Raw genomic sequence first — 24,790 nt, 5'->3', positions numbered from 1 at the left:
AGGAATGTGAGAGAAAAGGCTGTCTAAGGGACAAGAAGACGAGAAGGGAAAGAAAGAGAGAGAGATGATTCAGCCTCTGCTATGGACAAGGCGGAGAGGAAAGAAAGAGAAGACAGGAGAAAAGGGATGAGAGGAGTGAGGACAGGAGTGAGGAGAGGAGTGAGGAGGAGGACAGGAGGGAGGAGAGGAGTGAGGAAAGGAGTAAGGAGAGGAGGAGAGGAGTGAGAAGAGGAGTAAGGAGAGGAGGAGTGAGAAGAGGAGGGAGGAGGGAGGAGAGGAGTGAAAAGAGGAGGGAGGAGGGAGGGAGGAGAGGAGGGAGGAGAGGAGAGGAGTGAGGAAAGGAGTAAGGAGAGGAGGAGAGGAGTAAGGAGAGGAGGAGTGAGAAGAGGAGGGAGGAGGGAGGAGAGGAGTGAAAAGAGGAGGGAGGAGGGAGGGAGGAGAGGAGGGAGGAGAGGAGAGGAGTGAGGAAAGGAGTAAGGAGAGGAGGAGAGGAGTGAGAAGAGGAGTAAGGAGAGGAGGAGTGAGAAGAGGAGGGAGGAGGGAGGAGAGGAGTGAAAAGAGGAGGGAGGAGGGAGGGAGGAGAGGAGGGAGGAGAGGAGTGAGGAAAGGAGTAAGGAGAGGAGGAGAGGAGTGAGAAGAGGAGTAAGGAGAGGAGGAGTGAAAAGAGGAGGGAGGAGAGGAGTAAGGAGAGGAGGGAGGAGAGGAGTGAGGAAAGGAGTAAGGAGAGGAGGAGAGGAGTGAGAAGAGGAGGGAGGAGGGAGGAGAGGAGTGAGGAAAGGAGTAAGGAGAGGAGGAGAGGAGTGAGAAGAGGAGGGAGGAGGGAGGAGAGGAGTGAGGAAAGGAGTAAGGAGAGGAGGAGAGGAGTGAGGAAAGGAGTAAGGAGAGGAGGAGAGGAGTGAGAAGAGGAGGGAGGAGGGAGGAGAGGAGTGAGAAGAGGAGGGAGGAGAGGAGTAAGGAGAGGAGGGAGGAGAGGAGTGAGAAGAGGAGGGAGGAGAGGAGTAAGGAGAGGAGTGAGGAGAGGAGGGAGGAGAGGAGGGAGGAGAGGAGGGAGGAGAGGAGGGAGGAGAGAGGAGAGCAGCACCAGGGTGATAGATGATAATGCGCTCTTATCCTGAAGAGAGAGGGGGTGTCCCAAATGGAACCCTAGTACCTTTACAGTGCACTAGGTCGGACCAGGGCCCATAGGGCTCTGAATAGGGAGTCATTTGGGACACACCCAGACAGTCCTTATCACAGCCTGGGGAGATAGAGAAGACAGGAGCAGAAATTAGATGGGAAGAGAAAAGGACAGGGGATGAGAGGGATGAACAGATGGGAAGAGAAGATCATGAGGAATCCTCAGAGCCTGCAGAGAGATAGCTTTTATCACTGTCAGGGATACAGAGAAGACAGAAGGAAACAAAGAGAGGCGACAGATGATGAAGAGGTGCTGGAAGGCGTAAAAAGAGGGGAGGAGAGAAGAGAGGGGAGGATATAGAGGAGAGAACAGGGTCATGATGAGAAAATAGATATCAGGATTAAGAGCTGCAATATCGTTCCATGAACAAGGCCCTTAAAGAGAGAGACGATAACTCAAGGACACACAAACACACACACACACAAGTTCCAGTTCCAGTTCCAGTTGTTGAAAGCTGGCTTAGAGCCAGTGGTAGCATGAGAGAGAGTAGGTATACACTACATGGCCAAAAGTATGTGGACACCACTTCACACCCGTTGCGCTGACCGGTGTATAACATCGAGCACACAGCCATGCAATCACCAGACAAACATTGGCAGTATAATGGCCTGTACTGATGAGCTCAGTGACTTTCAACGTGACACCGTCATAGGATGCCATCTTTCCAACAAGTCAGTTCATCAAATTTCTGCCCTGCTAGAGCTGCCCCGGTCAACTGTAAGTGCTGTTATTGTGAAGTGGAAACATCTAGGAGCAACAATGGTTCAGGCGTGAAGTGGTAGGCCACACAAGCTCACAGAACAGGACCGCCGAGTGCTGAAGCACGTAGGAAGTAAAAATCGTCTGTCCTCCGTTGCAACACTCACTACAGAGTTCCAAACAGCATCTGGAAGCAACGTCAGCACAAGAACTGTTCGTCGGGAGCTTCATGAAATGGGTTTCCATGGCGAGCAGCCCCACACAAGCCTAAGATCACCATGCGCAATGTCATGCATCGGCTGGAGTGGTGTAAAGCTCACCGCCATTGGACTCTGGAGCAGTGGAAACGCGTTCTCTGGAGTGATGAATCACACTTCACCATCTGGCAGTCTGACGGATGAATATGGGTTTGGCGGATGCCAGGAGAATACATAGTGCCTGTTTTTCATGGTTCAGGCCCCTTAGTTCCAGTGAAGGGAAATATTAACGCTACAGCATACAATGACATTCTAATCTAGATGATTCTGTGCTTCCAACTTTGTGGCAACAGTCTGGGGAAGGCCCTTTCCTGTTTCAGCATGACCCTGTCCTCAACCCCATCGAACACCTGTGGAATGAATTGGAACGCCGACTTCAAGCCAGGCCTAATCACCCAACATCAGTGCCCAACCTCACTAATGCTCATGTCTGAATGGAAGCAAGTCCCCACAGCAATGTTCCAACATCTAGTGAAAAGCCTTCCCAGAAGACTGCTGTTATAGCAGCAAAGGGGGGACCAACTCCAATATTAATACTCATGATTTTAGAAAGAGATGTTTGACGAGCAGGTGTCCACATACACTTCATGGCCAAAAGTATCTTATCATAGAAGAACTGGACCTTTCTACGATGTCCAACTACCTGCAAGTTACTTCTTTATTTTCTATTGTAAAAACTTTAACGGTATGCAAACATACCTGTGTGTGTGTTCACTGTTTACACGTGTGTGTGACTCCAAGGGAATGTGCGTGTGTGTGTGTGTTACCTGTACCACTGCTGATGGTCTGCTGCCTGCACTTCTTGAAGTGAAAGCGTTTGATGGCGACTGGTTGGCCACGGTAACAGGCTCTATAGATGATAGTTCCACTGCCCCCCTGGCCCAGGATATCACTCTCCTCCTCACTACACTCCAACTGGGCCTTCTCTAGGAACAACCTACACACACACACACACACACACACACACACACACACACACACACACACACACACACACACACACACACACACACACACATTATAAACACACTCCAGCTGGTTCTTCTACAGAAACAACCAATATAACACAAAAACACCATACAGAACATGACACTATGTATACCTCATAGAGTACCATGATACTATGTATACCTCATAGAGTACCATGATACTATGTATACCTCATAGAGTACCATGATACTATGTATACCTCATAGAGTACATGACACTATGTATACCTCATAGAGTACCATGACACTATGTATACCTCATAGAGTACCATGACACTATGTATACCTCATAGAGTACCATGACACTATGTATACCTCATAGAGTACCATGATACTATGTATACCTCATAGAGTACCATGATACTATGTATACCTCATAGAGTACCATGATACTATGTATACCTCATAGAGTACCATGACACTATGTATACCTCATAGAGTACCATGACACTATGTATACCTCATAGAGTACCATGACACTATGTATACCTCATAGAGTACCATGATACTATGTATACCTCATAGAGTACCATGACACTATGTATACCTCAGAGTACCATGATACTATGTATACCTCATAGAGTACCATGACACTATGTATACCTCATAGAGTACCATGATACTATGTATACCTCATAGAGTACCATGATACTATGTATACCTCATAGAGTACCATGACACTATGTATACCTCATAGAGTACCATGACACTATGTATACCTCATAGAGTACATGACACTATGTATACCTCATAGAGTACCATGACACTATGTATACCTCATAGAGTACCATGACACTATGTATACCTCATAGAGTACCATGACACTATGTATACCTCATAGAGTACATGACACTATGTATACCTCATAGAGTACATGACACTATGTATACCTCATAGAGTACATGATACTATGTATACCTCATAGAGTACATGATAATATGAATACCTCATACAGTACACACAAAGCCTCACTATCCATCACTAATGTAATCACCATCTTTCAGCATTTCTTTTAATTTAACCTTTATTTAAGTACAGTAGGCATGTCAGTTAAGAACAAATTCTTATTTACAATGACGGCCTACCAAAAGACAAAAGGCCTCCTGCGGGGACGGGGGCTGGGATTACAAATAAAAATATAGGACAAAACACACATCACGACAAGAGACACCACAACACTACATAAAGAGAGACCTAAGACAACAACATAGCATGGCAGCAACACCTGACAACACAGCATGGTAGCAACACATGACAACAACATAGTAGCAACACAACATGACAACAACATGGTAGCAACACAACATGACAACAACATGGTAGCAGCACAAAACATGGTACAAACATTTTAGTGCACAGACAACAGCACAAAGGGAAAGAAGGTTTAGACTACAATACATCACGCGAAGCAGCCACAACTGTCAGTAAGTGTCCATAATCGTATCTTTGAATGAAGAGATGGAGATAAAACTGTCCAGTTTGAGTGTTTTTTGCAGCTCGTTCCAGTCGCTAGCTGCAGCGAACTGAAAAGAGGAGTGACCCAGGGATGTGTATGCTTTGGGGACCTTTAACAGAATGTGACTGGCAGAACGGGTGTTGTATGTGGAGGATGAGGGCTGCAGTAGGTATCTCAGATAGGGGGAGTGAGGACTAAGAGGGTTTAATAAATAAGATGACCAGTTTACAGAAGAGTGTAGAGTGCAGTGATGTGTCCTATAAGGAGCATTGGTGGCAAATCTGATGGCCGAATGGTAAAGAACATCTAGCCGCTCGAGAGCACCCTTACCTGCTGATCTCCGTAATCTAGCATGGGTAGGATGGTCATCTGAATCAGGGTTAGTTTGGCAGCTGGGGTAAAAGAGGAGCGATTACGATAGAGGAAACCAAGTCTAGATTTAACCTTATCCTGCAGCTTTGATATGTGCTGAGAGAAGGACAGTGTACTGTCTAGTCATACTCTCAAGTACTTGTATGAGGTGACTACCTCAAGCGCTAAACCCTCAGAGGTAGTAATAACACCTGTGGGAAGAGGGGCATTGTTACCAAACCACATGACCTTTGTTTTGGAGGTGTTCAGAACAAGGTTAAGGGTAGAGAAAGCTTGTTGGACACTAAAAAGCTTTGTTGTAGAGCGTTTAACACGAAATCCGGGGAGGGGCCAGCTGCATATAAATGGATGAGAGAGCTTTCTACTGCCTGAATTATATTATTGATGTAAATTGAGAAGAGCGTGGGGCCTAGGATTGAGTCTTGGGCTACTCCCTTGTGTTCTGCCAGTCACATTCTGTTACAGGTCCCCAAAGCACACACATCCCTGGGTCGCTCCTCTTTAAATTAAGGTTAAATTAAAAAAACTCCATTGGTGACAGGCAGTGGCTGAGACAGCAGATGTTCTGACTTTATACACTGCACTCTTTAAGAGAGGTAGGTAGCAAACCAGGCCAAAGACTCCTCAGAGACACCAATAATCCTTAGCCTGCCCACAAGAACAGAATGGTCTACCGTATAATTTTGGGGGGCCAAGTCAATACAAATAGCAGCACAACATTGCTTAGAATCACGGCCAATAATGACATCATTTAGGACCTTTAAGGTTGCAGTGACACATCCATAACCTGAGAGGAAACCAGATTGCATACCCGAGAGAATACTATAAACATCAAGGAAGCCAGTCAGTTTCCAACACTTTTGATAAACAGGGCAAAATAGAAATTGGCCTATAACAGTTAGGATCAGCTTGATCTCCCCCTTTATTTAAAGGACACACCGTGGCTGCCTTCCAAGCTATGGGAACCTCTCCAGAAAGGAGAGACTGGTTAAAAGGTCAGAGATAGGCTTGGTGATAGGGGCTGCAACCTTAAAGAAGAAAGGATCTAAACCATCTGACCCAGATGTTTTTTGGGGTCCAGTTTAAGGACCTCCTTTATCACCTCAGACTCAGTGACTGCCTGCAGGGAGAAACTTTGTAGCGGGGCAGGGGAAAAAGAGTGAGGAGCATGGAGGCTAGTCGCATTAGAAGGGGTGGGAGATGAGGAAATGTTGGACAGGCAAGGAGGCATGGCTGAGTCAAATAGGAATCCTGACTTAATGAAGTGGTGATTAAAGAGCTCAGCCATGTGCTTCTTGTCAGTAACAACCACATCATCAACATTAAGTGACATGGCAGCTGTGAGGAGGAGGGTTTATTCTCCAGGTCTTTAACTGTTTTCCAGAACTTCTTGGGGTTAGACCCACAGAGAGAGAACTGCTCCTTAAAGTAACTAACTTTGGTCTTCCAGATAGCCTGAGTGCACTTATTTCTCATTTGCCTGAACAAGAGCCAGCCAGCCTGAGTATGTGTGTGCAGAGCCTTTCGCCAAATGCAATTCTTGTGGTGGAATAACTCTGCCAGATCACGATTGAACCAGGGGCTGAACCTGTTTTTAATTCTCATTTTCTTTATGTGGGCGGGTTTGTTAACAATACCACTGAAAATATCTAAAAAGAAGGTCAAATTTACAGAGACCAGGTCATGAAGGAAGGCTTGCTCATGAAATGTTTTTAACATGCTACTGGTACCTTCCCTGATCCCAACCTCAGCTCTACCTCCTGGACGTCAACACATGCGCCATACATTACTACAGCTACCTCCCTGATCTCAACTCTACCTGGGGGACATCAACACATGCACCATACATTACTACAGCTACCTCCCTGATCTCAACTCTACCCGGTGGACATCAACACACGTACCATACATTACTACAGCTACCTCCCTGATCTCAACTCTACCCGGTGGACATCAACACATGCACCATACATTACTACAGCTACCTCCCTGATCTCAACTCTACCCGGGGGACATCAACACACGCATCATACATTACTACAGCTACCTCCCTGATCTCAACTCTACCTGGGGGACATCAACACACGTACCATACATTACTACAGCTACCTCCCTGATCTCAACTCTACCCGGGGGACATCAACACACGCATCATACATTACTACAGCTACCTCCCTGATCTCAACTCTACCCGGTGGACATCAACACACTTACCATACATTACTACAGCTACCTCCCTGATCTCAACTCTACCCGGTGGACATCAACACATGCACCATACATTACTACAGCTACCTCCCTGATCTCAACTCTACCCGGTGGACATCAACACATGCACCATACACGTCCAACAAAGGATTCTATGTATTGCATTCTGCTATAGGACTGGAGCTATAGTCGCCATGGCAACATTCTTAAGTCCTCATTAGCATCCTCTTCATATCATGAACACAAATCTGTGTCTCAAATGGCACCCCCTTCCCTATGTAATGCACTAATTTGGACAGGAACCCAGTTAAAAGTAGTGCACTACATAGGGAAGAGAGTGCCATTTGGGACTCAAGCCCAAGTCTTTCATGTGAGATTTTAAATTTAGAGCGCTATGTCAACAAACCGGCACAACCGCTTAAATGAGCATAGAACAAAAAGCCTTGGTCAGCTGCCAATCTTAACTACTCAGAGTTGACCATCTATCCTGGAGCTGACTTCCTGCTAGGGCCCATATGTTAATGTAAGGCTGGGGAAACATTATTCAGGGTCAATTTAATCTCAAACATGCTTTAAATTGCATTTCAGCAGAGTCACACAGCAGATTGAGCGCGTTCCTGTGTGTGTATGTTCTGTGTGCCCATGTTGCGTGCACATTCCTGTGTGTGTGTCTACATAGCTGTGGTGTTAGCTGATGTCAACCCGTGGCACCAGTGTTTGAGGAAGTGATTATTTAGTCAATCTCTCTTTTGTCTTAGAGCAGCACTAAAATGTGTTGCTTGATATCAGAAATATTTGGAAGTGATTGTTGCCCCATGAACAGTAAATACGACAGCGGCCTGTAGTATTTCACAGAGATATACTTGTGTAATCAACCCTCAAGCAGAGTGTGTGTGTGTGTGTGTGTGTGTGTGTGTGTGTGTGTGTGTGTAGCCTTAAGGGTAAACAATACATCAACGGATGCGGTCACTGTTGAGAAATCAACTGAAACTCATTACGCAGCCAAACCCCTGAAGAGCTGTGTGTGAGCGTGCGCAGGATTGCTGTACCTCTGTATGTGAGTGTGTGTGTACAGAGTATCTATGCCTGCAGCGTGTTCCATACTGTACATGTCACGGTCCTGTCAGTGAGGAGCCTAAGGAGACTCCTATCAACACAGCAGGAAACAACAAGGCCTTGTACTACACATTACTACAGGAGGACACCACAACCACAAGGCCCTGTACTACACCTCACTCCAGGAGGACACCACAACCACAAGGCCCTGTACTACACATTACTCCAGGAGGACACCTCAACCACAAGGCCCTGTACTACACATTACTACAGGAGGACACCACAACCACAAGGCCCTGTACTACACCTCACTCCAGGAGGACACCACAACCACAAGGCCCTGTACTACACATTACTACAGGAGGACACCACAACCACAAGGTAGAGCACTATGGGTCCTGGTCAGAGGTAGAGCACTATGGGTCCTGGTCAGAGGTAGAGCACTATGGGCCCTGGTCAGAGGTAGAGCACTATGGGCCCTGGTCAGAGGTAGAGCACTATGGGCCCTGGTCAGAGGTAGAGCACTATGGGTCCTGGTCAGAGGTAGAGCACTATGGGTCCTGGTCAGAGGTAGAGCCCTATGGGTCCTGGTCAGAGGTAGAGCACTATGGGCCCTGGTCAGAGGTAGAGCACTATGGGCCCTGGTCAGAGGTAGAGCACTATGGGCCCTGGTCAGAGGTAGAGCACTATGGGTCCTGGTCAGAGGTAGTGCACTATGGGTCCTGGTCAGAGGTAGTGCACTATGGGTCCTGGTCAGAGGTAGTGCACTATGGGTCCTGGTCAGAGGTAGTGCACTATGGGTCCTGGTCAGAGGTAGAGCACTATGGGTCCTGGTCAGAGGTAGAGCACTATGGGTCCTGGTCAGAGGTAGAGCACTATGGGTCCTGGTCAGAGGTAGAGCACTATGGGTCCTGGTCAGAGGTAGTGCACTATGGGTCCTGGTCAGAGGTAGAGCACTATGGGCCCTGGTCAGAGGTAGAGCACTATGGGCCCTGATCAGAGGTAGAGCACTATGGGCCCTGATCAGAGGTAGAGCACTATGGGCCCTGGTCAGAGGTAGAGCACTATGGGCCCTGGTCAGAGGTAGAGCACTATGGGCCCTGGTCAGAGGTAGAGCACTATGGGCCCTGGTCAGAGGTAGAGCACTATGGGCCCTGGTCAGAGGTAGAGCACTATGGGTCCTGGTCAGAGGTAGAGCACTATGGGTCCTGGTCAGAGGTAGAGCACTATGGGTCCTGGTCAGAGGTAGTGCACTATGGGTCCTGGTCAGAGGTAGTGCACTATGGGTCCTGGTCAGAGGTAGAGCACTATGGGTCCTGGTCAGAGGTAGTGCACTATGGGTCCTGGTCAGAGGTAGAGCACTATGGGTCCTGGTCAGAGGTAGAGCACTATGGGTCCTGGTCAGAGGTAGAGCACTATGGGTCCTGGTCAGTGGTAGAACACTATGGGTCGTGGTCAGAGGTAAAGCACCACATAGGGAATAGGGTGCCATTTGGGGCACATCCTGTGTTTTTGTGCTGTGAGAATGGCGTGGTTTCATTTAGACAGTAATGTGAGCATTAAGTGAGTGAAACAAATGAACAATCAACCAAACAAATGTTTTCTCCCAGTGCAAGGGCAATCTTTTGTTGTCCCTATTGACTGAATAGAGCCATCTATCCCGGTTATAACCAAAAGCTCAGCCTGAGTGTGGGTGACAGCTCAAAAGTGACAGATGATGGGCCAAAGGTTAGGGATAAGAGGTTTGTGGTTCAGAGGGTGTGTGTGTGTGTGCGAGCGCAAGTTTGATAGCATGTTGGAGAGAATCGGCTCTAGCAAAGCTCAGCACAGAATGACTAATCTACACATCGTCAGGCATCCTAACTTCAACTTGAGAATACATTTAAACTTGTCTCCCATTGACGTCAATGCATGACTAAGTGAAAATGTGACTTAAGTGAAAGACATGATTCACCCCTATGTGAAGAAGATTAGCCCATCTGTGCCGTGCCTTCCTCAGGCTCATCGTCTTGTGAAGTTACACTGAGTCTGGCTGAGTGTGCGATTGGATTTGATAATGATGGAAACTCCCTCCAGCCAATAGTTACACCAATCCTTATATGTCCATGACGGGTAGAGCAAGTGCACACTTCAGGAGAAGGGATGAGAATTGGGATACAGCATCTATATTGTGGGGGATAGCCGCGCAGAGCTAATAGGTCAACAGGTCAGGGGTTAGAGGTCAAGGGTCAGGGTGAAAGGTTACCGTGAGGGGAAGTCGGTCATGAAAAGCTCTGGGACCAGCTCCTGAAGGGGGACAGGCTGGTCGGGGTGCTGGGGACACACTATGTACTCCTGGCCCATGGCAGCGATCACACAGTCCTCCATGTTGAAGAAGTGCCCTCCTCTTCCTCCCCCTTTTTCTCTGCCTAGCGGTGGGATAATCAGACCAAAAGATAAAGTTGACTTCAGAGTGCAAACTCTGTTTCACAGCAGTCCCATTACAAAACCAATATTACATGTTGATTTCAAATCAAATCACATTTTATTGGTCACATACACATGGTTAGTAGATGTTAATGCGAGTGTAGCGAAATGCTTGTGCTTCTAGTTCCGACAGTGCAGCAATATCTAACATGTAATCTAACAATTTCACAACAACTACCTAATACACACAAATCTAAGTAAAGGAATGGAATAAGAATATATACATATACATATATGGATGAGCAATGACAGAGCTGCAAAGGCAAGATGCAATAGAAGGTATCAAATACAATATATACATATGAGATGAGCAATGTAAGATATGTAAACATTATTAAAGTGGCATAATTAAAGTGACTAGTGATCCATTTATTAAAGTGGCCAATGATTTCAAGTCTGTATGTAGGCAGCAGGCTCTCTGTGTTGTGATGGCTGTTAAACAGTCTAATGGCCTTGAGATAGAAGCTGTTTCCAGTCTCTCTGTCCCAGCTTTGATGCCCCTGTACTGACCTCGCCTTCTGGATGGTAGCAGGGTGAACAGGCAGTGACAGGTGGTTATTGTCCTTGATGATCTTTTTGGCCTTCCTGTGATATCTGGTGCTGTAGGTGTCCTGTAGGGCAGGTAGTTTGCCCCTGGTTGTGGGCGGTGCAGTTGCCATGTGCCTTCTTCACCACACTGTGTGGGTGGACCATTTCAGATTGTCCATTATGTGTACGTCGAGGAACTTAATATTTTCCACCTTCTCCACTGCTGTCCCGTCGATGATGGATAGGGGGTTGCTCCCTCTGCTGTTTCCTGAAGACAACAATCATCTCCTTTGTTTCGTTGACGTTGAGTGAGAGGTTGTTTTCCTGACACCAGATTGAATATGTCCGTAAACACACCAGCCAGCTGGTCTGTGCATGCTCTGAGAACACGGCAAGGGATGCTGTCTGGGCCAGGAGCCTTGCGAGGGTTAACACGTTTAAATGTCTTACTCACATCGGTCACGGAGAAGGAGAGCCCACAGTCCTTGGTAGCGGGTCGCATCGGTGGCACTGTATTATCCTCAAAGCGGGCAAAGAAGGTGTTTAGTTTGTCTGGAAGCAAGACATCGGTGTCCCTAACGTGGCTGGTTTTCTTTTTGAGGGCCGTCGTGGTATCGGCTTAAGGGGGGATATACACGGCTGTGACCGTAACCGACGAGAATTCTCTTGGGAGATAATACGGTCGGCATTTGATTGTAAGGAATTATAGGTCAGGTGAACAAAAGGACTTGAGTTCCTGTATGTTGTTCCAATTACACCATGAGTTGTTAATCATGAAACATACACCCTTGCCCTCTTCTTCCCGGAGAGATGGCGGCTGTACCGACTCCGACAGCATATCCCAAGAGAGCCATGTTTCCGTGAAACAGAGTATGTTACAATCCCTGGTGTCTCTCTGGAAAGCAACTCTTGCCCTTATTTCATATACCTAGTTATCTAGAGACGACATTAGCGAGTAATATACTTGGAAGCGGTGGGTGGTGTGCTCTGAAGTCTGACCTGAAGACTGCTCCGTCTACCTCTTCTCTGGTGGCGTTGTTTTGGGTTGGCCTCTGGAATCAGTTCAAATGCCCTGGGTGGTTCGGACAAAGGATCCGCTTTGGGAAAGTTGTATTCCTGGTAAGTTGACGTCGCTCTGATATCCAATAGTTCTTCTCAGCTGTATGTAATAACACTTAAGATTCTCCGGGCTAACAATGTAAGAAATATTACATAAAAAACAAAATAATGCAAAGTTTCCTAAGGACTAGAAGTGAGGCAGCCCTCTGTCGGCGCCATCTTGAGGTCATTTATAAAACATTATAGGTGCTCATACATGCTTATAAAAGTAATAATACATTATAAGGGTATGCTTTCACTAAAGCAAATCAATGTTTTAGTGCTTAATGTCCGCATTGATTGGGTTTAATTTAAAAACTTTTGCAATAGCCCCTAGACATTCCATCAGAAGTTGACTGTATATTGGCCCACCCTACCTTCTCCTCCTCTTCTCCCAGCTCCAGTCCCCCTGGTTGGGGGTTCCCCCAGACCCCCAGGTCCCTGGTTCTGTCTGATCATGGAGGAACACTGGGGACAGGGGGCGTACTGCTCAATCAATTGGGTCCCATCACTCTCACTGGCCGTCAAGGCTAAAGGAGGACAGATGACACAGAGAGATACAGAAAGTCACATGGTCTGGTGGAGTCTGGCCGTCAGGCCTAAAGGAGGACAGATGCCACAGAGAGATACAGAAAGTCACATGGTCTGGTGGAGTCTGGCCGTCAGGCCTAAAGGAGGACAGATGACACAGAGAGATACAGAAAGTCACATGGTCTGGTGGAGTCTGGCCGTCAGACCTAAAGGAGGACAGATGACACAGAGAGATACAGAAAGTCACATGGTCTGGTGGAGTCTGGCCGTCAGGCCTAAAGGAGGACAGATGACACAGAGAGATACAGAAAGTCACATGGTCTGGTGGAGTCTGGCCGTCAGGCCTAAAGGAGGACAGATGACACAGATAGATACAGAAAGTCACATGGTCTGGTGGAGTCTGGCTGTCAGGCATTAAAGGAGGACAGATGACACAGAGAGATACAGAAAGTCACATGGTCTGGTGGAGTCCGGTCTAGCGGTAGTGCAGCCCACTCCGGACTACAAACGTCCCTAAAGGTCAAACGTCAAAGCCCTGACTCCACTACTTTCCTTGTTGTCTTAACCGATTCTCATCAGTCTCCCTGTGTCATGTTATCTCTGATAATCTCTACCTTAAAACGGAATGTTTCCATGGATCCTTCTTACCTTCTGCTATGAGACTTTTTAACAGGAACATGCATTCTCAAAATGCATACTACCGTGCTCCGAGCACGCAAGTTGGAGCACGGGAGGGTTGGAGTGTGAGTCCAAATCAAAGTATGGCAAATGGCAAACGGAGCACGGAGGGCACTTCTCGAAAGCGTACTCTGTTTGTACATATTTTTAAGCATGCATCAATACAAGATTCAATGGAAAGTATGCACAGGAATATGATGAAACCGCGTAAAACAAACGACGCAAAATGTATTGAAATCAATTGAGCCCATTATTTGAGCTGAAGCGAGAGAAAATAAACTCAGACTCTCATATGTTGCCTGACTACAATATTTAATCTTGATACATTAATAAATACATTTTGGCATGTTAACCTGCCTACACTAACTACTGTGGATGGATGGCAAGTCTATAGTAAGTCAATAGGGCTAGCTACTACTGTTAGCTAGCTATGTAGATAGCCACAAAGAATTGACAGCTAGCTAACCACAAATAATTTACATATACCTTGCATAACATTAGTTTTATGTTTGTATACACTTGTGTAACATAAGGGTGTATACACTAGTGTAACATAACATAGTTTAACAGGCATACATTTTCTGGTTAGCTAGATTATTACAATTCACATATAGCTAGCTGATAATTGTGAAGTAAAACGTTTGCTTTGGGTATATCTTGTTTGGTCTCTATTGTCATTGTCCTGGCTGGAAAAAGGGTCAGTGAATGGGGAGTTGCAGCGTGAGGTAATACAGTAGGGGGAGGGCTTCTCAAATGGAACGTTTTATGCGTTCTCCACTCTCGTCCAAACAAGAACGTACTCAAGAGAACATCCTTGGAGAACACACTCGGAGCATGAGTGTGGAGCACGGTAGTAAGCATATTGAGAAACACCCTGAGTTTTTACACTGCACCAAATACCCTAGTTTCGTACTCCTAATTATCCGTACACCTCTGAAGATTCGTCACACCGTTGCCACTCAGAAGATCTACAGCCTTTTATCTGTCAACACTCAAAAGCAGCTTTATCTCCCGACTGTTTGATAACAGGAACACGAGGTGTGAACACCCATCAGTGGGGACCAAAGTGTAATGATGTACGCTGAGAGTTCAGGGAGTGAATACATTTAATAAATAAATGAACAAAACAAGAAACAAACAGCGCACCAATATGAAACAGGAACAATGACGCCTGGGGAAGAAACCAAAGGGAGTGACATATAAAGGGCAGGTAATCAAGGAGGTGATGAGTCCAGGTGAGTGTCATTATGCGAGTAACACTGGTGACAGGTGTGCGCCCTAACGAGCAGCCTGGTGACCTAGAGGCCGGAGAGGGAGACCATGTGACACAAAGATCCTGACTGAGTCCATCATACAACATGAAGTTGAAGTCATTGAAGAGGTGTTGCTTTTTATGTATGTACTGTGTATGTACTGTTGGTGTATGTATTGGTGCAATCAAACTTGCCCTTTAGGGAAAATAATTGATGATCTTATTTTATAAAAAGAAAGAGGATATAAAGGAGTGCACTGTGCGCACAGAGACAGGCGCACAGAGACAGGCGCACACCAACAGACTGAGTCCTAATTAACTTGAGACATAACTGGATGTTGAGAAATAACTTTCCGTGTGTGAATACCATTTACATGAATCTGACACGTATGAATCACCAGTCGGGCCCTGTACCCATGTAAATATAGACATTCTGAATGACTCATGTATGTGAGTGTAAACAAATCCCCAATCAACGTTAATTACTCAGTCATCCAGCACCTACACTACAGAAACACAAATAATATATCAGGAAATATCCCATTTACCAGACATTTTTATCCAAAGCGATTTACAGTCATGCATTTTCATATGAGTGGCCCCAGCTGAGCGGGGATCCAAAACATAAATATGAATGCATGCACACACACAGATCACAGCACACCCACCATGCTGACCAGTCTGCTAACTGCTGTGATTTGACAGGTAATCTATAACCAGCATCAGGAGTTTAATGTGGACTAATGACTGAATCATCAACACTCCACTGTGTTAAAGCTGCATTTAAAAGACACAATCTGCTATTTTAATTAACATGACGATTGAGCAGCAGGAAATATGACAGACTTTGGCTGTCATGCTGAGTTAGGGGAAGCAGACAGACAGACAGACAGACAGACAGACAGAGACAGACAGACAGACAGACAGACAGACAGACAGACAGACAGACAGACAGACCTGTCTCTATTCCTTTGAAAGACTTTTTTTGTATAACGTTTAGTGTTCATTTTTTATTGTTTATTATAGTTTTTTTATTATCCATTTCACTTGCTTTGGCAATGTAAACATATGTTCCCCATGCCAATAAAGCCCTTTGAATTGAAAGAGAAAAAACCTCACCAGGGAACCACTGTTCGATGAGGGAATTGACATGGTCCGTAATGAAGGCCATGGCTGAAAAATCCCTGGTCTCTGATTGGCAAATGATCTTGATGCCCCCGCTTTTCTTCCTCTTCCAGTTGACATCAGTCGATTCCACACTGCCAAGGGAGGTCGGGAGAGAGGGAAGAAGAGAGGGAAGGAGGGAGAGAGGGATGTAGGGAGGGAAGTCGGTAGTGAGAGAGGGAGGGATGTAGGTAGTGAGAGAGGGAGGGAGGAAGAGAGGTAAGGAAGAAGGGAGGGAAGTAGGTAGTGAGAGAGGGAGGGAGAGAAGTAGGTAGTGAGAGAGGGAAGGAGGGAGGGAAGTAGATAGTGAGAGAGGGAAGGAAGTAGGTAGTGAGAGTGGGAGAGAAGTAGGTAGTGAGAGAGGGAAGGAAGTAGGTAGTGAGAGAGGGAAGGAAGTAGGTAGTGAGAGAAGGAAGTAGGTAGTGAGAGAGAGAGAAGTAGGTAGTGAGAGAGGGAAGGAGGTAGTGAGAGGGAGAGAGGGAGGGAAGTAGGTAGTGAGAGAGGGAAGGAGGTAGTGAGAGGGAGAGAGGGAGGGAAGTAGGTAGTGAGAGGGAAGGAGGGAGGGAAGTAGGTAGTGAGAGAAGTAGGTAGTGAGAGGGAGAGAGGGAGGGAAGTAGGTAGTGAGAGAGGGAGAGAGGGAAGAAAGGAGGAAGGGAAGGAGAGAGGGAAGTAGGTAGTGAGAGAGGGAAGGAGAGAGGGAAGTAGGTAGTGAGAGAGGGAAGGAGAGAGGGAAGTAGGTAGTGAGAGAGGGAGGGAAGTAGGTAGTGAGAGAGGGAGGGAGAGAGGGAAGGAGGGAGGGAAGGAGAGAGGGAAGTAGGTAGTGAGGGAGGGAAGGCAAAGTTGTAGAGGCTGCATGTCAATAGTCTAAAGTGTCTACCTGTCATCTCCTTGTATCCTTTCCTCCATCTGAACTGAGAGGTATAGATCAAAGTTAATGATCAGATACATCTCATCAATTGTCACCCGCCCTGTGCTTTCAGATAAACACAGGGGCAACAATTTTGTAGAGCCTAAAGCATTGTGCAAAGTACAACAAATACTGTAAACATCATAATGTTGCAGTGTGATTTCATTTGAAACTTTTCTTCTTCAACAATGTGCATTATAAAAGGAGACAATTATTTAACTACAGTTTAGTGAACTGAGCAATACATAAATAGTTACCTCATTATAACGCACATGAAGAATTCTTTTAAATTAAATCACGCTGCCAGATTATAATTTGGTTTATGGTCATTTTTGCACTTTACACAATGCTTTTACGGCACGAAAACGTCACCCCCAGTCTGCTATTCAATTTAACAGAGGGCTTGAGGTTTGCAGATGACCTCAAGTTGATCTTCAAATAAAATCCTGTGCAACTGTAACAGACTTACTGAAGGGCTGGTTTCTCAGACCCAGGGAAGTCTATTCCTGGACAAGAAAATCACTTGGAGATTCTCCATTATGCTTTTTAGTCATGACTAGTAGTTGGCTTAAAGGGGAAGTTCAGGATTTGACTACTTGATGACTAGTCAGAAAGTATTCTATGGGCCAGCTAAAGTTAGCTGAAATTTGTGGTGGTGGTTTAAACCGGACCATTGATTACATCCTGGCTTCAAAACTACTTTCAGGGTGAAGATATTTCTGACATAAAGTTGTAAACTACTGAACTTCCCCTTTAATCCGTGCCCAAGAAACAGGTCCTTAGTGACCTCAAAATGCAACAACGTAAACAATTAAGTTGATAACATAATAATACAAATGTTAACCTAAAGGTGCTTGGGTCTCTAAAGGTGCTTGGGTCTCTAAAGGTGCTGTGTTCACTAAAGGTGCTGTGTTCACTAAAGGTGCTGTGTTCACTAAAGGTGCTTGGGTCTCTAAAAGGTGCTGTGTTCACTAAAGGTGCTGTGTTCACTAAAGGTGCTGTGTTCACTAAAGGTGCTGTGTTCACTAAAGGTGCTGTGTTCACTAAAGGTGCTGTGTTCACTAAAGGTGCTTGGGTCTCTAAAAGGTGCTGTGTTCACTAAAGGTGCTGTGTTCACTAAAGGTGCTGTGTTCACTAAAGGTGCTTGGGTCTCTAAAGGTGCTTGGGTCTCTAAAGGGTGCTGTGTTCTCTAAAAGGTGCTGTGTTCTCTAAAGGTGCTGTGTTCTCTAAAGGTGCTGTGTTCTCTAAAAGGTGCTGTGTTCTCTAAAAGGTGCTGTGTTCTCTAAAGGTGCTTGGGTCTCTAAAGGTGCTTGGGTCTCTAAAGGTGCTTGGGTCTCTAAAGGTGCTGTGTTCTCTAAAGGTGCTGTGTTCTCTAAAGGTGCTGTGGTCTCTAAAAGGTGCTTGGGTCTCTAAAGGTGCTTGGGTCTCTAAAGGTGCTGTGTTATCTAAAGGTGCTGTGTTCACTAAAGGTGCTGTGTTCTCTAAAAGGTGCTGTGTTCTCTAAAAGGTGCTGTGTTCTCTAAAAGGTGCTTGGGTCTCTAAAAGGTGCTTGGGTCTCTAAAGGTTATTTGTTCTCCAAAGGTTCTTTGTTCTATAAAGGTTATTTGAAAGTGTCCCTCTGAAGAACCTGAGGACGCTGCTGAAGGTACTGTATGGGCTAACTAAGAGCCTTAGAACCTACTGACAACATTCAGATGTACAGGTGCACTTTTCAGAGATATCATTAGGTACGGGTATTCATAATAATATTTTATCATAGCATGTTTATTAGAGAAAGTATCTCAATATGCACACTGTTCTAGGAAATATACCAGTAATAATGTGCAAGTCATTTTATGTAGCACTTTAAACTCTTTCTCTAATAATTACACAATGAAGCACATAATAAGAGTACATGTGCATTTTTTAAGACACATCATTAAGTGCCTGGCTTGGCTAATTAGCCCTGTATGCTGAGCCAGCTCTGGGTTTGATTAATTAGGCCTGCTCGTTTAGCCGGGTCTGGGGTGGAGACACAGAGCTGTGGTTTGGCATGCTTCCTGACGGATGACAAATCTACACCTTGTTGTAAAAGGTGCTATACAGTAAGGAATACAGTATTTATTTACCTAACAGTGAGCCAAATCCTAATCTCGTTCCCAGACACTTTCGCCCAAATGAGCGAAGACTAACGCGTCAAACTTAGCCTTCATTAGCCAATACAGAAAGACCGGGAGAAACTCCCGGCGCATAGTTTTGGCTTAAATCGACTTAATTTATCAACCAATCATCTCCCGCAACACCTTCCCCCTAACCCTCCCCACGGTTCGCAGTTGTGTGATTTGTTAAAATAATATGATGACAAATACTTTACTCAGTAGGTCACTGCCATAGAATTCTATGGTCACTCCCACTAAGGCCAACTATGAATTGTTGAAATCCCAGACTTATATGCGCCGTGCGCAATAGCCTGGGGACGAGGTTAGCCAAATCCTAACTCAAACATTATGCATTGGTGTCAATGGGAGATTTGCTTGAACATTCGAGTCACACACATGCATTTCAAGTAAGTTACCCCAGTGTACCCTTAATCCCTCACCTTAGATACCCTCCGTCAAAGGTGACCAGTAGTCCCTCTCTCCAGTAGATGGTCTGACTGCGGCGGACTCTGAAGGTGCTACAGCGGTTCTTCTGTTGGCTACCTGTTCCCGCAAAACTGTAGATCACCGTGGTCCTCCTCCGCTCACTCTTAGCATTCCTCTTAGGCTCAAAGGACTAGGACAACAGAGAGAACTCTTAGCATTCCTCTTAGGATCAAAAGACTAGGACAACACAGAGAGAACTCTTAGCATTCCTCTTAGGATCAAAGGACTAGGACAACACAGAGCGAACTCTTAGCATTCCTCTTAGGATCAAAAGACTAGGACAACACAGAGAGAACTCTTAGCATTCCTCTTAGGCTCAAAGGACTAGGACAACACAGAGAGAACTCTTAGCATTCCTCTTAGGCTCAAAGGACTAGGACAACACAGAGAGAACTCTTAGCATTCCTCTTAGGCTCAAAGGACTAGGACAACAGAGAGAACTCTTAGCATTCCTCTTAGGCTCAAAGGACAACACAGAGAGCTCTTAGCATTCCTCTTAGTTTCAAAGGACAACACAGAGAGAACTCTTAGCATTTCTCTTAGGATCAAAGGACAACACAGAAAGGAATAGTTTTAAGAATAGGTACAAGTTTGTGAGCACAACAGATACAATTGTCTTGCATTCTGTCTTTTGCCCGCCCCCACCATAATCTTACAAAATGTATTGAATATAGTATAGGTTAGAAATATGTTTTATTGAAGAGCATAATTACATATGCTATATACTCAGTCTTGTGAATATGCTCAATTTCTTTACATAAATGGCATCAGACAGTAACATAAATATCAACTAGCATAAGTAATGGACTGTACGAGTTCTACACAGTCTTTTCAATGCCCCGGTAAACCCTGTTCAACTGCCCATGCAGGAGTGGGTGCCAAACCCTGTTACCTGGAGGTCCATCTCGGTGAGGCTGATGAGCATGCGGGCGATGAAGCGTTCCCAGAATCCCGCCGGCACAAAGCTCATCTTGAAGAGGCGCTGGATGGAGTTGGCGGTCTCTTGACGGAAGCCGTGGATGTCCATAGCAGGTTTAGGAGGAAGGAGGTGGGGGAGGAGGTAACTGTAGAGGAGGAGAAAAGGTAGAGTTAAATGTAGAGGAGGAATATAAGGAAACCATGAATGTCCATAGCTGGTTTAGGAGACAGGAGGTGAGGGAGCAGGTAACAGTGTAGGAGGAGCAGGACAGAGGTAGGGTTAGAAGTTATGGATGTCCATAAGGGGAACGAGGTGGGGCAGATATATGAGATATGTTATAGGGTCAGTTCTGTTTGCTTTCAGAGAGATAAGCCGTGCTACAAAGTGCATTGTGAAAAGAAAGTACGAGCCTGAACAGTTCAGTTCGGGTCGGCACGATAGTGCACATCATATCTGAGAATCAGTCTCCATGTCGCTGGGCCAAGTTCAGTTGGCAAACGTAGTGGAATGATGCAGATAGAAATGTCATGAATAGAGCTGACTTGATTCCTTATTCTACAAATCAGAGGCAGGCTTGTTCTACATAACACAGTTCTATCTGAACGGTCCACAATGTTGTGCTCTGCTGAACATGGCCCAGGGCCCAGCTCAGAGAACAGCCCGTCCCTACCTATCGCTGGCCACAGGCAGAGCAATCTCAAACTTGGCCAGAAACTGGAAGTACTGCTCCTCCGTCTGCTGGGTGAAGCCCGTTCCCACCAGGAGCATGCGCAGATCCTCCGCTCGGATCACCCCATTCCAGGCCACTGATCGGGAGCTCTTCAGGTGGATGATCCGCTCCAGACACTCCGACAGCCACACGGGACAGAGGAAGTAGAGGGTACACAGGCCGTGACTGGTGTCTGGGAAGTGGAGGAGGGTGCCTGTCTCGATCAGGAAGCTGATGGCTGGAGAGAGGCACGAGGGAAGGAGAGAGGGAGAGAAGAGATCACGTTTCAAGTTTTTGTCACTTGCACAAGTACAGTGAAATTCCTTTCTTGCTCTTTCCCAACAATGCAGCAATCAAGATCAGTAGCACTATAAAAATAACTAAAACAGTCAAGATGGAGGGAGGGATAATGAAGAGGAATACGTTCATCAGGAAAATGTTCTATAATAGTCTGGACAATGTAATATATAATATACTATGGTTAGTTCTACCAGGAGGGTTAGTTGTACCTCTCCAGGGGGAGCAAGGTTAGTGGCCCCTGGTCTACATAATATGTACAAGGATGAGAAAGACAACTTGAAGAGAATGTGTAACTGTGTATAAAACCATTCAATCGACTCATGCAATATTAAAATACTTTTGAAAAGTACCAACGCAGCTGTTTATCTCAATATCAAATAATTTCAGGGTAACAATTAAAATTCCACACCAGAACTATCTTTTGGTATTGGTTTCATTAGTCCATTGTTGAAATGTTTTGCATGTCAGCAATCAAGTTTTCAAGATACTGTATATAACTTTCAAAATATTTTGAAATATTTTGAAAGTTATATATCTTGAAAACTTGATTGCTGACATTCAAAACATTTTGAGACTATATCAACAATGGACTAATGAAGTGTTCCTACCTCACTGTGATTGTTTTCAATTAAAATGGTCAAAAAGAAAGAGAAACAGCTTCTTAGCAAAGGGCAATTTCTCGAGCAAGAATTTAGCTAGGACTGTCTGGAAGTGGTCTGAGTGGGGAGGGGCAAACTGACATTTGCTCTTATTGGGAGAGAGGTTTGGAAAACTCTTTCTTATTGGTCTATTAACTAATTTACTGCATAGTGATGTCACCATGGAAGGCCAAAACTCCACCCCACCAAAACTGTCAGAAATTTCAGCTCTTATACTAATAGAGCATTATCATATTTTTCACAATTTCACAGTATTATTCCAACGTCATAGTGTGGAAATATATATAAAACACAGCAAAAACATGTTTTTGACTGAACTCGGCCTTTAATGAAATAATGTGGAAAAATAAATAATGTTGAAAAAGGGTCTGGTACCAGTCTGCAGGTCCTCGTAGTCTCTGATGTCACTTCCTGGGTTCTGCTCTATGACGAGGTCCAGCTGTGCGTCTGTCAGGTACTGGACCTCGTCTTCTGCGTCCCGCCGACCCCGCTCATCTAGCACCGCTTGCTGTAGTGTAAGGTAGCTTTTTGGGATCTATGAAGGGTTATAAAGGGTTTATAGAGAGGTTATAACGCATTTTTATTCTGAGTATGGGGTTACCCACAGAAGAGCTTTATACATAAGCATGCATGCACACACGTGCACAAACACACACACACTTACCAGTCTGCCCAGCAGCTTGTGTCCGCTAGCTGAACTGCTGCTGTTGTCCTTCATATAGCAGGCCACCTGGAAGATCAGCCTCTTCAGACCATCCAGACCCTCCTGGGTCTTACACGATACCTCACTGAATACACACACACAGAGTCAGATATATACACACACACACACACACACACACTTTCATGCCAAGGGTTGAGGAAATCGAAACTGTGTGTGCGGTAACCTGACTGTGTGTGTGTTTTGTGTGTGTGTGGTGACTGTGTGTGTGTGTGTGTGTGACTGTGTGTGTGTGGTGACTGTGTGTGTGTGTGTGTGTGTGACTGTGTGTGTGGTGACTGTGTGTGTGGTGACTGTGTGTGTGGTGACTGTGTGTGTGTGTGTGCTAAGGTGACAATGTGTGTGTGTGTGTGCTAAGGTGACAATGTGTGTGTGTGTCCTACGGTCTCTGTGTATGACTCACTGCAGGTGTTTCCAGGTGATGTCTGGGTAGCCACTGGCCCTGGCGCCTGATGGAGACCTGCATAGTGCCAGGATGTAGGCCCTCAGAGTGGCCACCCGCTCTGTACGGAACTTGGTGTCGATCAGGTCCAGGTGGGTACCCACCACCACCACCGCAGAGTTAGGGGCACGCGCCTACAGGTCAAAAGTGCAACTTCAGAGGTCATATACAATGCTTTTCAAAAAGTATTCATACAGACTTATTCCACATTTTGTTGTGTTACAGACTGAATCTAATCAAGTTGTAGTGAAATCTTAAGGATGATCAAAGGAAATTGGATGCACCTGAGCTCAATTTGGAGTGTCATAGCAAAGGGGGGTGAATACTTATGTAAATGAGATATTTCTCAATTTCAATAAATTTGAAAAAAAATAGAAAACATGTTTTCACTTTGTCATTATGGGGTATGGTCTATAGATGGGTGAGAAAAACATATATTTAATCCCTTTTGCATTCAGGCTGTAACACAATAACATGTGGAATAAGTTAAGGGGTATGAACACCTTCTGAAGGCCCTGTAGGGTATGACCCCAAATAACTGCTCTGACCTGTGGCCCAGTAGTTCACCCTGATCTCCTTCTCAGCCAGTAGCTGGTGTGATGCTCATCTGAATAAATACAGCACGGTGACTTTGACAATAACAGGTTTTTCTGGTCAGTAATAAAGTATTATAGCGTGATTGTTTATCTAAATCAGTTCTTCTGTGGATTCATTGGATTGTGTAAGTGAGTTTCCACTATATTTCCTACACCAGTGTGTGTGCCTTATTGTTCTTTTATTGTTGCTCTTCTATTTTTTACTTTAGTTTATTTTGTCAATATTTTCTTCTTAACTTTTATTTTTCTCAAAACTGCATTGTTTGTTAAGGGCTTGTAAGTAAGCATTTCACAGTAAGGTCTACACCTTTTGTATTCGGCGCGTTTGACAAATACAATTTGATTTGATCAGTCCTTTCTTTTTAAATTGATGAAGGGAAGTGAACAAGTGCACCCTTAGGGCAGAAAGGTGGAGAATGAGGACACAGTCATTGCCAGGTTATGATTAGGTGTTATGGTCAGTTTCTTGATGTTTTACTTCAACAGGTTTGACATTTAGAATCCCAAAGGTCGCCCAAAGGTCATTGTGGCCAGACTGGACAACTCATCCACGTCCTGTGACCTGAGCGTTCCTTCCCACAGTGGAAATAGACATGACCTTTGTAGTTAAAACCATGACACCTGTCAGAGTTACTTGAAAAAATACGATTGAGGCTCTTTTATTCTCTCAAATACTTTTTACCATTGTTGTATAACACCTATAAAATAAAATGAATTATTTGTATAGAATACTGACAGACAGATGTTGTAGCCATGAAAAGATAGTGGAGTCAATTCAGGTAAAAATCATTTAAGGAATTAAAAAAATGTATAATTGAAAATATAATCATGCAGAGGTGTTATGTTCCCATTCAGTAGAATATACTTCTCCCCACCAGAGGCCAGGGTTCAATCCTACTGTTCTCCCACTAGCCTGTCTCTCCCTCCATTTCCAACTGTCTAATTAAAGTCAACATTTTTTGAATGTCTTTCTTTAATAAAA

General features: G+C 45.1%; 1 protein-coding gene across 3 annotated transcripts in view; it reads right to left on the bottom strand.

The window, feature by feature from the left end:
• The window catches only part of LOC106593346 (leucine-rich repeat serine/threonine-protein kinase 1), a 116,109-nt gene that overhangs the window by 44,048 nt on the left and 47,271 nt on the right, over nucleotides 1-24,790 (bottom strand). For all 3 annotated transcript variants that reach the window (XR_006757571.1, XM_045689475.1, XM_045689476.1), the window contains 10 exons: nucleotides 23,174-23,346; nucleotides 22,714-22,837; nucleotides 22,425-22,584; nucleotides 21,052-21,328; nucleotides 20,355-20,526; nucleotides 19,417-19,592; nucleotides 15,887-16,026; nucleotides 12,684-12,836; nucleotides 10,460-10,622; nucleotides 2,901-3,070 (listed from right to left, as the gene is read on the bottom strand). Coding sequence is in view for 2 of the 3 variants with exons in the window: in XM_045689475.1 (XP_045545431.1) it covers nucleotides 2,901-3,070; nucleotides 10,460-10,622; nucleotides 12,684-12,836; nucleotides 15,887-16,026; nucleotides 19,417-19,592; nucleotides 20,355-20,526; nucleotides 21,052-21,328; nucleotides 22,425-22,584; nucleotides 22,714-22,837; nucleotides 23,174-23,346 (1,708 nt within the window). In the remaining variant the exon portion in view is untranslated. The remainder of the gene's footprint in view (nucleotides 1-2,900; nucleotides 3,071-10,459; nucleotides 10,623-12,683; nucleotides 12,837-15,886; nucleotides 16,027-19,416; nucleotides 19,593-20,354; nucleotides 20,527-21,051; nucleotides 21,329-22,424; nucleotides 22,585-22,713; nucleotides 22,838-23,173; nucleotides 23,347-24,790) is intronic.

Source organism: Salmo salar, chromosome ssa11, assembly GCF_905237065.1.
Source record: "Salmo salar chromosome ssa11, Ssal_v3.1, whole genome shotgun sequence".
Classification (NCBI taxonomy): domain Eukaryota; kingdom Metazoa; phylum Chordata; class Actinopteri; order Salmoniformes; family Salmonidae; genus Salmo; species Salmo salar.
This window is presented reverse-complemented; position numbering and strand designations above follow the sequence as displayed.